The 17,439-nt window shown below is 30.5% G+C and overlaps 2 protein-coding genes across 2 annotated transcripts; both read right to left on the reverse strand.

Annotated features, from left to right (window-relative positions):
* Positions 1-206: 206 nt before the first annotated feature.
* Positions 207-1,123, reverse strand: LOC142236747 (uncharacterized). The gene is made up of 2 exons (XM_075308021.1): positions 1,025-1,123; positions 207-955 (listed from the first exon to the last, which is right to left on the reverse strand). Exons 1-2 carry the CDS (start codon positions 1,040-1,042, stop codon positions 266-268), a joined length of 708 nt encoding a protein of 235 aa, XP_075164136.1. The 5' UTR covers positions 1,043-1,123; the 3' UTR covers positions 207-265.
* A 9,630-nt stretch (positions 1,124-10,753) lies between these two features.
* On the reverse strand, positions 10,754-16,836 carry LOC142235917 (uncharacterized). The gene is made up of 4 exons (XM_075307166.1): positions 16,589-16,836; positions 11,908-11,988; positions 11,595-11,613; positions 10,754-11,518 (listed from the first exon to the last, which is right to left on the reverse strand). The coding sequence occupies exons 1-4, from the start codon at positions 16,834-16,836 to the stop codon at positions 10,853-10,855; spliced, it is 1,014 nt and encodes a 337-aa protein (XP_075163281.1). The 3' UTR covers positions 10,754-10,852.
* Positions 16,837-17,439: the final 603 nt, after the last annotated feature.

Below are 17,439 nucleotides of genomic sequence, written 5' to 3' on the forward strand. Positions count from 1 at the left end.
CACTATTGTGCCACTTTTTTGTTGTGACACTAAATGACATACTTTTTGGATTTTTGTGCCACCTTTTTACTAGATGGTGCCACGTTTTTACTATTTTATGCCACTTTTTAGCTAATTTGCTGTTTAGTGTAATATTTTTTGTAAATCTTGATACCGGATCCTTTTAAACTGATGGATGACCATTTTAAAAAATATTGTGCATTAATTTATTGTAACTTAAGGATGAGTTATAAATTATAATATGGCTTAATAAGTTTGAATTTCCTTAAATAAAATAGGGAGTATTGACACTGATGGGAGCCCCAAAGGGTGTGGCAATATTGGCAGTGGCAGGAATTTGACCAGCAAAAGCTGGACTAGCAAAGGTGGTTTGCCCAGCTAAAGGCGAAAAGGCAGGATAAGAAGCTGCTGAGAAGGCTACCTTAGATGGAGCAGCTAAAGCTACAGATCCTGGGACAGCAGGAGCGGGGGCAGCAGGAACTGGAGCAGATACTGAAGCAACGGGAGCGGTAAACCCTACTTTAGCGGGACCTGTAAAATATTGGCCAACTGGGGTAAGGCCAGCAGGAACAGCATAAGAATGACCAAATACTGAGCTTCCAAACGCAAATTTACTAGGAGCAGCAAAGGCAACGGGAGCCGAAGGTACGGAAGAAACAGTAAAACCAACCTTTGAGGGAACAGCAAAAGGAACCGAAGCAACAGCATGGCCTGGTAAGGCTGGTACAGTGGGAGATCCAAAAGCTACCTTAGAGGGAGCAGGCACAGCAACTGGCGTAGAAGCTACAGCTGGGGCAGCTAAGCCCACGGGGGCAGGAACTGCAGGTGCAACAGCAGCAGTAGCGGCCGTAGTTGGATATGCTACGGCATGGTTAATGGTATGGGAATTATAACTGGTGGCGAATGGAACTACACCACTATGGACAGATGAACATAAAGCAGCCAAAGCCAGGATCTGGAAGTTTTCCGCATTATTAATAACGAATTTTCACAATTTTTTTTTTTTTTTTTTTGAAAAACTTACCATAAACTTAAATGCCATTTTTTGGGTTAGTGGCGAGGGGCAGAGTTATGGGTAAGAGGAAATGAATCTAAAACAAAAATTAAAAGAGGGCTATGTTGTGTTTAGTTATAAAACCAAATGGGTTATGCTGCGAAATTCATAAGTATTTCAAGTTTATATAAAAATCGAATGGAAACCTCCCAATCAATACGAATTGATTGAAAAATTTCCAATAATGAAGGCATATTACCCTTGGTCAGTTACACATATAAAAGAAATAACCAAAACAGAAATAAATCCCAAATCATTACTTTCTTTGCATACTAAACTCCATGGTGTGGTTTTTGACTATTTTGAAACACTCTTCTTCCCATGCCGAATGCTCAGTTATAGGAAATTAATTCAATATTGTAACACTTTCGGTAGCCATTTCATGTGACCCATACTCCAGCAAGCAATCACTCACATGTGGGTACTCGTGTACTCCAATGTGGATTACTTTGAGCTGGAAAATTAAAATACGTCTCATTAAAATTCGTTTTAACCTGCCCCAATGTATATTTGATAGATATTATGTTCATATTTTATACCGTACATACTCACAAAAGACAAATTTCATAATGTCACTGTGCACACTAGAATGGGTCGATTAGTCAGATTAAAACATATTGACAATGTACAATGAAACCATACAGAACTTTGATTTTTATATATCCACCATCCATTTTCCATTGCATTTGTAAGACTTCGAAATATCGATTTTCGATCATATGAGGTCCATATAAAGGATGATTTTGTAGATATTATATTTTTGGCAATATTGGTTTAAATAGCTAATGCACTTTTCGACAATGTGCATCAAAATTGTCTATAGAAATAAAATTTTGACGAAATTTTCTATAAAAATAAAATTTTGTCAAAATTTTCTATAGAAAAACAAGTAAGGAAAGTCTAAAGTCGGGCGGGGCCGACTATATTATACCCTGCACCACTTTGTAGATCTAAATTTTCGATACCATATCACATCCGTCAAATGTGTTTGGGGCTATATATAAAGGTTTGTCCCAAATACATACATTTAAATATTACTCGATCTGGAAGAATTTGATAGACTTCTACAAAATCTATAGACTCAAAATTTAAGTCGGCTAATGCACTAGGGTGGAACACAATGTTAGTAAAAAACAAGTAAGGAAAGTCCAAAAGTCGGGCGGGACCGACTATATTATACCCTGCACCACTTAGTAGATCTAAATTTTCGATACCATATCACATTTGTCAAACGTGTTGGGGGCTATATATAAAAGTTTGTCCCAAATACATACATTTAAATATCGCTCGATCTGGACAGAATTTGATAGACTTCTACAAAATCTATAGACTCAAAATTTATGTCGGCTAATGCACTAGGGTGGAACACAATGTTAGTAAAAAACCAGTAAGGAAAGTCTAAAGTCGGGCGGGGCCGACTGTAGTATACCCTGTACCACTTTGTAGATCTAAATTTTCGATACCATATCACATCCGTCAAACGTGTTGGGGGCTATATAAAGGTTTGTCCCAAATACATACATTTAAATATCACTCGATCTGGAAGAATTTGATAGACTTCTACAAAATCTATAGACTCAAAATTTAAGTCGGCTAATGCACTAGGGTGGAACACAATGTTAGTAAAAAAAAAATATGGGAAACGTTTAAATCTGAAGCAATTTTAAGGAAACTTCGAAAAAGTTTATTTATGATTTATCGCTCGATATATATGTATTAGAAGTTTAGGAAAATTAGAGTCATTTTTACAACTTTTCGACTAAGCAGTGGCGATTTCACAAGGAAAATATATTTTGACCATTTTTGTCGAAATCAGAAGAACATATATATGGGAGCTATATCTAAATCTGAACCGATTTCAACCAAATTTGGCACGCATAGCTACAATGCTAATTCTACTCCCTGTGCAAAATTTCAACTAAATCGGAGTTAAAAATTGGCCTCTGTGGTCATATGAGTGTAAATCGGACGAAAGCTTTATATGGGAGATATATCCAAATCTGAACCGATTTCAAGCAAATTTGGCACGCATAGTTACAACGCTAATTCTACTCCCTATGCAAAATTTCAACTAAATCGGAGCAAAAAATTGGCCTCTGTGGGCAAATGAGTGTAAATCGGGCGAAAGCTATATATGGGAGCTATATCTAAATCTGAACCGATTTTGCTGATATTTTGCAAGTTTTTCGAGACTCATAAAATATTCGGATGTACGGAATTTGAGGAAGATCGGTTGATATACACGCCAATTATGACCAGATCGGTGAAAAATATATATGGCAGCTATATCTAAATCTGAACCGATTTTTTCCAAAATCAATAGGGATCGTCTTTGAGCCGAAACAGGACCGTATACCAAATTTTAGGACAATCGGACTAAAACTGCGAGCTGTACTTTGCACACAAAAATACATCAACAGACAGACAGACGGACAGACAGACGGACAGACAGACGGACAGACAGACGGGCAGACAGACGGACAGACAGACGGACAGACAGACGGACAGACAGACGGACAGACAGACGGACAGACAGACGGACAGACGGACAGACGGACATCGCTAAATCGACTCAGAATTTAATTCTAAGCCGATCCGTATACTAAAAGGTTGGTCTATGATTACTCCTTCTTGGCGTTACATACAAATGCACAAACTTATTATACCCTGTACCACAGTAGTGGTGAAGGGTATAAATATGGGAAACATTTAAATCTGAAGCAATTTTAAGGAAACTTTGCAAAAGTTTATTTATGATTTATCGCTCGATATATATGTATTAGAAGTTTAGGAAAATTAGAGTCATTTTTGCAACTTTTCGACTAAGCAGTGGCGATTTTACAAGGAAAATGTTGGTATTTTGACCATTTTTGTCGAAATCAAAAAACATATATATGGGAGCTATATCTAAATCTGAAACGATTTCAACCAAATTTGGCACGCATAGCAACAATGCTCATTCTACTCCCTGTGCAAAATTTCAATTAAATCGGAGTAAAAGATTGGCATCTGTGGTCATATGAGTGTAAATCGGGCGAAAGCTATATATGGGAACTATATCTAAATCTGAACCGATTTCAACCAAATTTGTCACGCATAGCTATAATGTTAATTCTACTTCCTGTGCAAAATTTCAACTTAATCGGAGCAAAAAATTGGCCTCTGTGGACAAAGGAGTGTAAATCGGGCGAAAGCTATATATGGGAGCTATATCTAAATCTGAACCGATTTGGATGATATTTTGCAAGTTTTTCGAGACTCATAAAATATTGGGATGTATGGAATTTGAGGAAGATCGGTTGATAGACACGCCAATTATGACCAGATCGGTGAAAAATATATATGGCAGCTATATCTAAATCTGAACCGATTTTTTCCAAAATCAATAGGGATCGTCTTTGAGCCGAAACAGGACGCCATACCAAATTTTAGGACAATCGGACTAAAACTGCGAGCTGTACTTTGCACACAAAAATACATCAACAGACAGACAGACGGACAGACAGACAGACAGACGGACATCGCTAAATCGACTCAGAATTTAATTCTAAAACGATCGGTATACTAAACGATGGGTCTCAGACTTTTCCTTCTTGGCGTTACATACAAATGCACAAACTTATTATACCCTGTACCACAGTAGTGGTGAAGGGTATAAATATGGGAAACATTTAAATCTGGAGCAATTTTAAGAAAACTTCGCAAAAGTTTATTTATGATTTATCGCTCGATATATATGTATTAGAATTTTAGGAAAATTAGAGTCATTGTTACAACTTTTCGACTAAGCAGTGGCGATTTTACAAGGAAAATGTTGGTATTTTGACCATTTTTGTCGAAATCAGAAAAACATATATATGGGAGCTATATCTAAATCTGAACCGATTTCAACCAAATTTGGCACGCATAGCTACAATGCTAATTCTACTCCCTGTGTAAAATTTCAACTAAATCGGAGTTAAAAATTGGCCTCTACGGTCATATGAGTGTAAATCGGGCGAAAGCTATATATGGGAGATATATCTAAATATGAACCGATTTCAACCAAATTTGGCACGCATAGCTACAATGCTAATTCTACTCCCTGTGCAAAATTTCAACTAAATCGGAGCAAAAAATTGGCCTCTGTGGTCATATGAGTGTAAATCGGGCGAAAGCTATATATGGGAGCTATATCTAAATCTGAACCGATTTCAACCAAATTTGGCACGCATAGCAACAATACTAATTATACTCACTGTGCAAAATTTCAACTAAGTCGGAGCAAAAAATTGGCCTCTGTGGTCATTTGAGTGTAAATCGGGCGAAAACTATATATGGGTGCTATATCTAAATCTGAACCGATTTCAACAAAATTTGGCACGCATAGCTACAATGCTAATTATACTCACTGTGCAAAATTTCAACTAAATCGGAGCAAAAAATTGGCCTCTGTGGGCAAGTGAGTGTAAATCGGGCGAAAGCTATATATGGGAGCTATATCTAAATATGAACCGATTTGGCTGATATTTTGCAAAATATTCGGATGTACGGAATTTGAGGAAGATCGGTTGATATACACGCTAATTATGACCAGATCGGTGAAAAATATATATGTCAGCTATATCTAACTCTGAACCGATTTTTTCCAAAATCAATAGGGATCGTCTTTGAGCCGAAACAGGAACCTATACAAAATTTAAGGACACTCGGACTAAAACTGCGAGCTGTACTTTGCACACAAAAATATATCAACAGACAGACAGACGGACAGACAGACAGACAGACAGACAGACAGACAGACGGACATCGCTAAATCGACTAAGAATTTAATTCTAAGACGATCGGTATACTAAACGATGGGTCTCAGACTTTTCCTTCTTGGCGTTACATACAAATGCACAAACTTATTATACCCTGTACCACAGTAGTGGTGAAGGGTATAAAAATTTATAGAATTGTTTAAAGATGTAACATTTTGAGAACATTTTGGAAAACTTTTATATAAATGTATTGCTGACAAAATTTTCTATAAAACAAGTAAGGGAAGTCTAAAGTCGGGCGGAGCCGACTATATTATACCCTGCACCACTTTGTAGATCTAAATTTTCGATACCATATCATATACGTCAAATGTGTTGGGTGCTATATATAAAGGTTTGTCCCAAATACATACATTTAAATATTACTCGATTTGGACAGAATTTGATAGAATTTTACAAAATCTATAGAATCAAAATTTAAGTTGGCTAATGCACTAGGGTGGAACACAATTTTAGTAAAAAACAAGTAAGGAAAGTCTAAAGTCGGGCGGGGCCGACTATATTATACCCTGCACCACTTTGTAGATCTAAATTTTCGATACCATATCACATCCGTCAAATGTGTTGGGGGCTATATATAAAGGTTTGTCCCAAATACATACAATTAAATATCACGTGATCTGTACAGAATTTGATAGACTTCTACAAAATCAATAGACTCAAAATGGGAAACATTTAAATCTGAAGCAATTTTAAGGAAACTTCGAAAAAGTTTATTTATGATTTATCGCTCGATATATATGTATTAGAAGTTTAGGAAAATTACAGTCATTTTTACAACTTTTCGACTAAGCAGTGGCGATTTTACAAGGAAAATGTTGGTATTATGACCATTTTTGTCGAAATCAGAAAACACATATATATGGGAGCTATATCTAAATCTGAACCGATTTCAACCAAATTTGGCACGCATAGCTAGAATGCTAATTCTACTCCCTGTGCAAAATTTCAACTAAAGCGGAGTTAAAAATTGGCCTCTGTGGTCATATGAGTGTAAATCGGGCGAAACCTATATATGGGAGATATATCTAAATCTGAATCGATTTCAACCAAAGTTTACACGCATAGCTACAATGCCAATTCTACTCCCTGTGTAAATCGGGCGAAAGCTATATATGGGAGATATATCTAAATCTGAACTGATTTCTACCAAATTTGGCACGCACAGCTATAATGCTAATGCTACTCCATGTGCAAAATTTCGACTAAATCGGAGCAAAAAATTGGCATCTGTGGTCATATGAGTGTAAATCGGGCGAACGATGTATATGGGAGCTATATCTAAATCTGAATCGATTTCAACTAAATTTGACACGCATAGCTACAATTCTAATTATACTCCCTGTGCAAAATTTCAACTAAATCGGAGCAAAAAATTTGATTCTGTGGTCATATGAGTGTAAATCGGGCGAACGATATATTTATATGTCTAATTCTAAATCTGAACCGATTTCAATCAAATTTGGCACACATGACTATATTACTAATTGTACTCCTAGTCCAAAATTTCAACCAAATTGGGCCAAAAATCTGGCTTCTGGGGCCATATAAGTCAATATCGGGCGAAAAATATATATGGAAGCTATATCTAAATCTGAACCGATCTCAATCAAATTTGGCACATATGACTATACTACCAATTGTACTGCTTGTGCAAAATTTCAAGCTAATCGGGATAAAACTCTTGCTTCTGGCTCCATATAAGTGCATATCGGGCGAGAGATATATGTATATGGGAGCTATATCTAAATCTGAATAGATTTCAACCAAATTTAGCACGCATAGCTACAATGCTAAATCTACTCTCTGTGCAAATTTTCAACTAAATTGGGCCAAAACTCTGGCTTTTAGGACCATATTAGTCCATATCGATTTCAATCAAACACTTGACTATACTACTAATTGTTCTCCTAGTGGAAAATTTCACCCAAATTGGGGTAAAAGTCTGGCTTCTGGGACCGTATTAGTCCATATCGGGCGATAGATATATATGGGAGCTATATCTAAATCTGAACCGATTTCTTCCAAAATCAATAGGGATCTATTCTGAGCCAAAACACATACTTGTGCCAAATTTGAAGTCGATTGGGATAAAACTGCGACCTAGACTTTGATTACAAAAATGTGTTCACGGACAGACGGACATGGCTATATCGACTCAGGAGCCCACCCTGAGCATTTTTGCCAAAGACACCATGTGTCTATCTCGTCTCCTTCTGGGTGTTGCAAACATATGCACTAATTTATAATACCCTATTGCACAGTGTGGCGCAGGGTATAAAAATATTTGACAAAATTTTGTTTATAAACACATTGTGCAAAATTTTTTATAGAAATAAAATTTTGACAAATTTACTATAGAAATAGAATTTTGACAAAATTTTCTATAGAAATAAAATTTTGACAAAATTTTCCAAAGAAATAAAATTTTGACAAAATTTTCATTTGACAATTTTTTTTTTATAAAAAAATTGTGCAAAATTTTTTATAGAAATAAAATTTTGACAAATTTTCTATAGACATAAAATTTTGACAAATTTTCTATAGAAATAAAATTTTGACAAAATTTCCCAAAGAAATAAAATCTTAACCAAATTTTCCAAAGAAATAAAATTTTGACAAAATAAGCTGAGTACTATGTTCAGTTTTCAAGCAGAAAACCAGTTTGTTTTCATAGTTACGTTTTTAAATTAATTAATTTAGAAATATAACTTTATTTGCAATCAATTTCTTGGTTCTTTTCCATCTATTATTTGGCAAGACTTGACCAAAATAAAATCGTCTTCGTAAATATAATTTTACTTTTAATTGTGTATTTTGGTGAAAAAACCGAACATAGTACTCGCCTGTATTCTGAGCCACCGTGGTGCAATGGTTAGAATGCCCGCCTTGCATACACACGATCCCTGCTACGACCGAACACCAAAAATTTTTCAGCGGTGGATTATCCCACCTCAGTAATGCTGGTGACATATCTGAGGGTTTCAAAGCTTCTCTAAGTTGTTTCACTGGAATGTGGAACGCCGTTCGGACTCGGCTATAAAAAGGAGGTCCCTTGTCATTGAGCTTAACATGGAATCGGGCAGCACTCAGTGATAAGAGAGAAGTTCACCACTGTGGCATCACAATGGACTGAATAGTGTAATGGTGTTTTCTTTTCGGAAAAAAGTGCTTTGCCTTCATTTTGTCTGTACAGAATGCTCATTTTTAAAATGTTACCAGAAACCTAAAAAAATGCTATCATTTCAGCGGGCAGAGAAGAATTCAAAGAAGGAAACATGGCAATCGCAGCACTCTCGTTTGTTGGCAGTGCTGAAAATGCCCGTAATTTGCCTCTATGCGTGGCGCTATTTGCACAACAGAATTCGAAGCCTTTTCGCACTTTTGCCTGTTTTTTTAGAAAAGAACCTAAAGAGTACATTTTCCGGGCAAAATGCAGAAAAAGTGTGCATTTTTTACAAGAAAAGAAAACGCCATAAGTGAGCCTGATACATCGGGCTGCCACATAACCTAACCTAACCTAACCTATAATCTGAAGAAATAAAATTTTGATAAAATTTTCTATAGAAATTGAATTTTGAGAAAATTTTGTAAAGACATAAAATTTTGAGAAAATTTTGTAAAATTCTGAAGAAATAAAATTTTGACAAAATGTTTTATAAAAATAAAAATTGGACAAAATTGTCTATAGGAATAAAATTTAGACAAAATTTTCTATAAAATGTTGTCAACATTTTCTGTAGAAATAAAATTTTACAAAATTTTCTCTAGAAAAAAAAAAATTTAAAGAAAAATCTATAGAAATAAAATTTTGAGAAAAATTTTTTTTTGATAAAATGTTGAGAAAATTTTCTATAGAAATAAAGTCAAATATTTTAAGTAAAAATATTTTATAGAAATAAAATTTTGAAAAAATTTTCTATACAAATAATGTTTTAACAAAATTGTCTAGAACAATGAAATTTTGAGAAATAAAATTTTGAAAAAATAAAAGAAATAAAATTTTGACAAAATTTTCTATAGCACTAAAATTTTGACAAATTTAGCTATAGTAATAGAAGTTTGACAAACTGTTCTGGAGAAATAAAATTTTGACAAAATTGTCTAGAGCAATGAAATATTGAGAAATAAAATTTTGACAAAATTTTCTATAGAAATAAAATTTCGACAAAATGTTCTCTATGAAATAACATTTTCACAAAATTTTTTTATAGAAATAAAATTGTGACAAAATTTTCTATATGAAATACAATTTTCACAAAATTTTTTATAGAAATAAAATTTGGACAAAATTTTCTACTGAAATAATATTTGACAAAATTTTCTAAAAAAAAAATAAAATTTTGACAAAATTTTCGATACAAATAAAATTTGGCAAAACTTTCTAAAGAAATAAAATTTAGCAAAATTTTCTACAGAAATAAAATTTTGATAAAATTTTTCTATAGAAATAAATTTTTTTAAAAAAAAATTTAATAAAAATTAAATTTTGACAAAAGTTTCGATACAAATAATATTTATCAAAACTTTCTAAAGAAATAAAATTTGACAATTTTTACAAAAATTTTTTATAAAAATTAAATTTTGACAATATTTTCTATAGAAATAAAATTTTTGCAATTTTTTTAGTCCCGTTTACGTGAAATTTTGCACAGGGAGTATAGTATGGTTGTCCCCTTGCGATTGCTTGACAAATCATAAGAAACTTTCGAAAATTATCCCCACATAAAATGAAAAAAAAATTTAATTTAAATAAAAATGTCTTTGGATTTGTTTAATTTGCTTTTAGCTTAGATATACGTATACAAGTGTTAAATAAACTATAAATATTTTAGATAAATTATAACAAAATTGGTAGATGACTAAATAATAAAAACAAATTCAATTTCTTTGGCATACAAACGTATAAAGTATTTGGTGGTAGCTCTATGCACACGACCCCTCGTCCACTCAAAATCCAATCTTGGGCCTTTGTATCTCACTAAAGGTTACCTTTTCAAAAAAGTGTATGATGGTGATGATGATGAGGGGCCAGAGCTAAAGGAGCAGCATGCAAATGGGCATGAGGATGAACTATAGCTTTAGCGAAATGGGCATGGGCATGGGGAAAGGCATAACCGACGGAGACGTGATGAGTGGTGGTCTTGGGTCCAGGAATGGCACGGTAATGTGGAACAGGGGCAGTGAATGGTATGGCTTCGAGGACGGGAGGTAAAAATTTGGTCACATGCACAGGGGCAGGTAGGACAGGAGCGGGAGCTGGTAAGACGTGAGTATGTACCACAGGTGTGGGTGCTGGCACGAAATGAGCTGCAGCGGGAAGTAGAGGAGCTGGGGCTGGTAGCAGGGGAGCAGGAGCTGGTAGTAAATGGGCATGTCCTGGATAAATCGGTGCTGGAGCAGCCACTTCATGGAAATGGGCAGGTGGTAATACTGGCGGAGCTTGATGGAAATGTGCTTCTGGTGCTATCAATTCGGGTACTTGATGATGTATATGAGCTGGTGGTACTCCATAAACTTGGGGCACATGATGAAGATGTTGATGCTGATGCAAATGTGCTGGTGGCGCCAAGTCTATGTGATCAGGTACTCCATGAAATCCATAAGGCAATGAAGGTTTAGCCTGGGCCAGCATAACCGCCAAGGCCAAGAAAGCAAAAGCCTACGAGTAATAAGACAGAAAGAGAGAAACATTTATTTATTTGTGCATTTTTCATAATTCCTTTATTTCAATTTACCATTTTGAAATGCATCATCCTGCTTGGGATTATCGAAAGGTATTAACCGTTGAATTAAATTTTCAAATTCAAAGACACCTGTTGCTGAATGCAATGGTTGAGGAACTAATGCATAATTAATTTTATGTCAACAATTTATATGAAACGCCTCAGTATTCGAAAAATATGCCTCACTGTATAATTGACTTCTTTGAGTTAAAATTATTTGTTTATTAATAATTTCCATAGTTTTATTTAGATATTAATAATTCGCTTGTACTTTCAGTGACCATGTTCCCTTTAGTTCAAAATTGGTAGTAGTTATCGCCTTTACCATTGACCATTTTTAGTTAGTCTCTGTTGTATGGCCATATTTTTGGGTGTATTTGCATGGCTATCGGCAAAGAGCACAGTGCTTTGAAATCATAATTTAAATTTGATATTGATACACCCATAGAATGGGTGAACAAACGCAAGTGTAATCTTTTCTTGCAGTTTTTTGAATTCATTCGAAAAGTTAAAATGTTGTCAAAATTTTATTTCTATAAAAAATTTTGTCCAAATTTTATTTCTCGAGAAAATTTTGTCCAAATTTCATTTCTCGAACAAATTTTCTCATTTCTATAGAAAATGATATCAACATTTTATTTCTATAGAAATTTTTGTCAAAATTTTATTTCTATAGAAAATTTTGTCTGAATTTTATTTCTAGAGAAAGTTTTGTCAACATTTTATTTCTATAAAAATTATTCTCAAAATTTAATCTCTATATATAGAAAATTTTCTCAAAATTTTATTTCAAAATTATATTTCTATAGAAAATTTTGTCAAAATGTTATTATCAGTGTCAAAATTTTATTTCTGTAGGAAATTTTCTCAATTTTTTTTTTTTTGAAATTTTTGTTAAAATGTTATTTCTATAAAAAATTTTCTCCAAATTTTATTTCTCGAGATATTTTTGTCCAAATTTCATTTCCCGAGAAAATTATGTCAAAATTTCATTTCTCGAGAAAATTTTCTCATTTCTATAGAAAATGGTATCAACATTTTATTTCTATAAAAATTTTTGTCAAAATGTTATTTCTAGAGAAAATTTTGTCAAAATTTAATGTCTATAGAAAATTTTGTCTGAATTTTATTTCTAGAGAAAATTTTGTCTGAATTTTATTATCAGTGTCAAAATTTTATTTCTATAGGAAATTTTCTCAATTTTTTTTGAAATTTTTGGTAAAATTTTATTTCTATAAAACATTTTCTCCAAATTTTATTTCTCGAGAAAATTTTGTTCAAATTTCATTTCCCGAGAAAATTAGTCAAAATTTTATTTCTCGGGAAAATTTTCTCATTTCTATAGAAAATGGAATCAATATTTTATTTCTATAGAAATTTTTGTCAAAATTTTATTTCTAGAGAAAGTTTTGTCAAAATTTAATTTCTATAGAAAATTTTGTCTGAATTTTATTTCTAGAGAAAGTTTTGTCAACATTTTATTTCTATAAAAATTATTCTCAAAATTTAATTTCTTTATATAGAAAATTTTCTCAAAATTTTATTTCTATAGAAAATTTTGTCAAAATTTTATTATCAGTGTCAAAATTTTATTTCTGTAGGAAATTTTCTATTTTTTTTTTTTAATTTTTGTTAACATTTTATTTCTATAAAAAGTTTTCTCCAAATTTTATTTCTCGAGAAATTGTTGTCCAAATTTCATTTCCTGAGAAAATGTTGTCAAAATTTTATTTCTCGAGAAAATTTTCTCATTTCTATAGAAAATGGTATCAACATTTTATTTCTATAAAAATTTTTGTCAAAATTTTATTTCTAGAAAGTTTTGTTAAAATTTAATTTCTATAGAAAATTGTGTCTGAATTTTATTTCTAGAGAAAATTTTGTCTGAATTTTATTTCTAGACAAAGTTTTGTCAACATTTTATTTCTATAAAAATTATTTTTAAATTTAATTTCTATAGAAAATTTTCTCAAAATTTTATTTCTATAGAAAATTTTGTCAAAATTTTATTATCGGTGTCAAAATTTTATTTCTATAGGAAATTTTCTCAATTTTTTTTAAATTTTTGTTAAAATTTTATTTCTATAAAAAATTTTGTCAAAATTTTATTTCTATAAAAAAATTTGTCAAAATTGTATTGCTATAGAAAATGTTGTCAAAATTTTATTTCTATAGAAAACTTCAAAATTTTATTTCTATAGGAAATTTTCTCAATTTTTTTCATTAGAAATGTTTGTTAAAATTTTTGTTAAAATTTTATTTCTATAGGAAATTTTGTCAGAATTACATTTCTTGTGTAAGTATTGTCAAAATTTATTTATAGATAATTTATCACAATTTCTCAAAATTTTATTTCTTTAGAAAATTTTCTAAAAGTTTTATTCCTGTAGAAAATTTTCTCAAAATGTTATTTCTATAAAATATTTTGTCAGAATTTTATTTCTATATAAAGTTTTGTCAGAATTTTATTCTTATAGAAAAATTTGTCAAAATTTTATTTTTATAGAAAATTTTATTCCTATAAAAAATTTTATTTCAATAGAAAATTTTGTCAAAATTTTATTTCAAAGCACTGTGAGTCGCGCCCAACCATTAGCCTGCCTATTTTTTCACCAATTCTGCCTATAGATAATTTATCACAATTTCTCAAAATTTTATTTTCTTAGAGAACTTTCTCATAATTGTATTCCTGTGGACAATTTTCTCTAAATTTTATTTCTATAGAAATTTTTTTCAAATTTTATTTCTATAGAAAAATTATGTCAAAATTTTATTTCTATAGGAAATTTTCTCAAATTTTTTTTCATTAGAAACTTTTGTTAAAATTTTATTTATATAGGAAATTTTGTCAGAATTACGTTTCTTGAGTACGTATTGTCAAAAATTATTTATAGATAATTTATCACAATTTATCACGATTTTATTTCTTTAGAAAATTTTCTAAGTTTTATTCCTGTAGAAAATTTTCTTAAAATATTATTTCTATAAAATATTTTGTCAAAGTTTTATTCTTAGAAAAAATTTTGTCAAAAATTTATTTCTATAGAAAAATTTGTCAAAATTTTATTTTTATAGAAAATTTTCTCAAAATTTTATTCCTATAAAAATTTTGTCAAAATTGTATTTCTATAGAAAATTTTGTCAAAATTTTACTTCAAAGCACTGTGAGTCGCGCCCCACCATGAGCCTACTTATTTTTTCAACAATTGTGCCTATAGATAATTTATCACAATTTCTCAAAATTTTATTTCTTTAGAAAACTTTCTCATAATTGTATTCCTGCGGAAATTATTCTCTAAATTTTATTTCTATAGAAAATTTTCTCAAATTTTTTTCTATAGAAAATTTTCTCAAATTTTATTTCTATAGGAAATTTTCTCAATTTTATTTTTTTTGAAATTTTTGTTAAAATTTTATTTCTATAAAAAAATTGTCAAAATTTTATTTCTATAAAAAATTTTTCAAAATTTTTATGCTATAGAAAATTTTGTCAAAATTTTATCTATAGAAAAATTATGTCCAAATTTTATTTCTATAGGAAATTTTCTCATTTTTTTTTCATTAGAAATTTTTGTTAAAATTTTATTTCTATAGGAAATTTTGTCAGAATTTCATTTCTTGAGTATTGCTATAGAAAATGTTGTCAAAATTTTATTTCTATAGAAAAATTATGTCAAAATTTTATTTCTATAGGAAATTTTCTCAAATTTTTTTTCATTAGAAATTTTTGTTAAAATTTTATTTCTATAGGAAATTTTGTCAGAATTACATTTCTTGTGTAAGTATTGTCAATATTTATTCATAGATAATTTATCACAATTTCTCAAAATTTTATTTCTTTAGAAAATTTTTTATTCCTGTAGAAAATTTTCTCAAAATATTATTTCTATAAAATATTTTGTCAACATTTTATTTTGTTAAAAACTTATTGCTATAGAAAAATTTTTCAAAATTTTATGTTTATAGAAAATTTTCTCAAAATTTTATTCCTATACAAAATTTTGTCAAAATTGTATTTCAATAGAAAATTTTGTCAAAATTTTATTTCAAAGCACTGTGAGTCGCGGCCCACCATCAGCCTACCTATTTTTTCACCAATTGTGCCTATAGATAATTTATCACAATTTCTCAAAATTTTATTTCTTTAGAAATCTTTCTCATAATTGTATTCCTTCGGAAAATTGTGTCAAAATTTTATTTCTATAGAAAATTTTCTCAAACTTTATTTCCATAGAAAATTTTCTCAAATTTTATTTCTATAGGAAATTTTCTCATTTTTTTTTGGAAATTTTTGTCAATTTTTTTTTTGCTATAGAAAATGTTTTCAAACTTTTATTTCTATAGAAAAATTATGTCAACATTTTATTTCTGTAGGAAATTTTCTCAAATTTTTTTTCATTATAAATTTTTGTTAAAATTTTATTTCTATAGGAAATTTTGTAAGAATTACATTTCTTGAGTAAGTATTGTCATTTTATTTATAGATAATTTATCACAATTTCTTTAGAAAATTTTCTAAAAGTTTTAATCCTGTGGAAAATTTAATCAAAATATTATTTCTATAAAATATTTTATTTTAGACATTTTTGTTAAAATTTTATTTCTATAGGAAATTTTGTCAGAATTACATTTCTTGAGAAATTATTGTCAAAATTTATTAATGGATAATTTATTACAATTTCTCAACATTTTATTTCTTTAGAAAATTTTCTAAAAGTTTTATTCCTGTAGAGAATTTTCTCAAAATATTATTTCTATAAAATATTTTGTCAGAATTTTATTTCTATATAAAGTTTTGTCAAAATTTTATTCCTATAGAAAAATTTGTCAAAATTTTATTTTTATAGAAAATTTTCTCAAAATTTTATTTCTATAAAAATTTTGTCAAAATTGTATTTCTATAGAAAATTTGGCCAAAAATTTATTTCAAAGCACTGTGAGTCGCGCCCCACCATCAGCTTACCTATTTTTTCACCAATTGTGCCTTTTTGCACTTTGCAACTAACCCAAGAGGGAAGGGCAAGCCTGTAATCGAATCAAAGGGGCCAGAGGGGGATATTGAAACGCTATTTGTAAGTGCGTGGCGATTACAATTTACCTGAAATCGACTATGAAATAAGTCGTGACTAAGGCAACGGCGATATAACTGCCACACTAATTCCATTTCTAGCGTTTGGTTTGTTGGCCTAAAGACCAATGCACCTAGACTGTGAGTGTTAGAGAATTTACCGACTAAACGTGGCACTAATGCCATCGATGTTGCCTTTTCGTGTTTTGCCTTTCTTCATTCATTTACTGCATATAGACTTGGGCTTACATTTATGGACTTTTAGGTTAATAACCCAATTAAATGGATAGACTTAAAATTATTGATATGACTTTTGCTTAGCGATTGTCTACTCACTGAATGAAAAATTAAAAAATAAATACATTATGCAATTCCATTACTTTATATGTAATAGTTATATAATCGCTATGTCCAACTCAGTATACCTAACCTGATTCCAAAAAAAGGCTAATGAATTTGCTTTGTATATACAATTGATGGGTATTCCAGTGACCTTGAAAAGTTATCGAAAATTCATTTAGGATACATAATGATCACATCATTTGATAGGACATGGTATCCTTGAATTTTATAGCAAAGATAACAATTTTTCCCTGTACATTTACAGTGGATATTACAAGTTCATAGATAAACAAATTAAACAAACAACTTAGAAAATTTTCTCCAGAAAAAAAAAGTTTTGAGAAAATGTTCGATAGAAATAAAATTTTGAAAAAATTTTCTGTAGAAATAAAATTTTGACAAATTTTTCTATAGAAATAAATTTTTGACAAACTCTTTCATAGAAAT

The sequence above is a fragment of the Haematobia irritans genome, chromosome 4 (assembly GCF_050003625.1).
Source record: "Haematobia irritans isolate KBUSLIRL chromosome 4, ASM5000362v1, whole genome shotgun sequence".
Taxonomy (NCBI): domain Eukaryota; kingdom Metazoa; phylum Arthropoda; class Insecta; order Diptera; family Muscidae; genus Haematobia; species Haematobia irritans.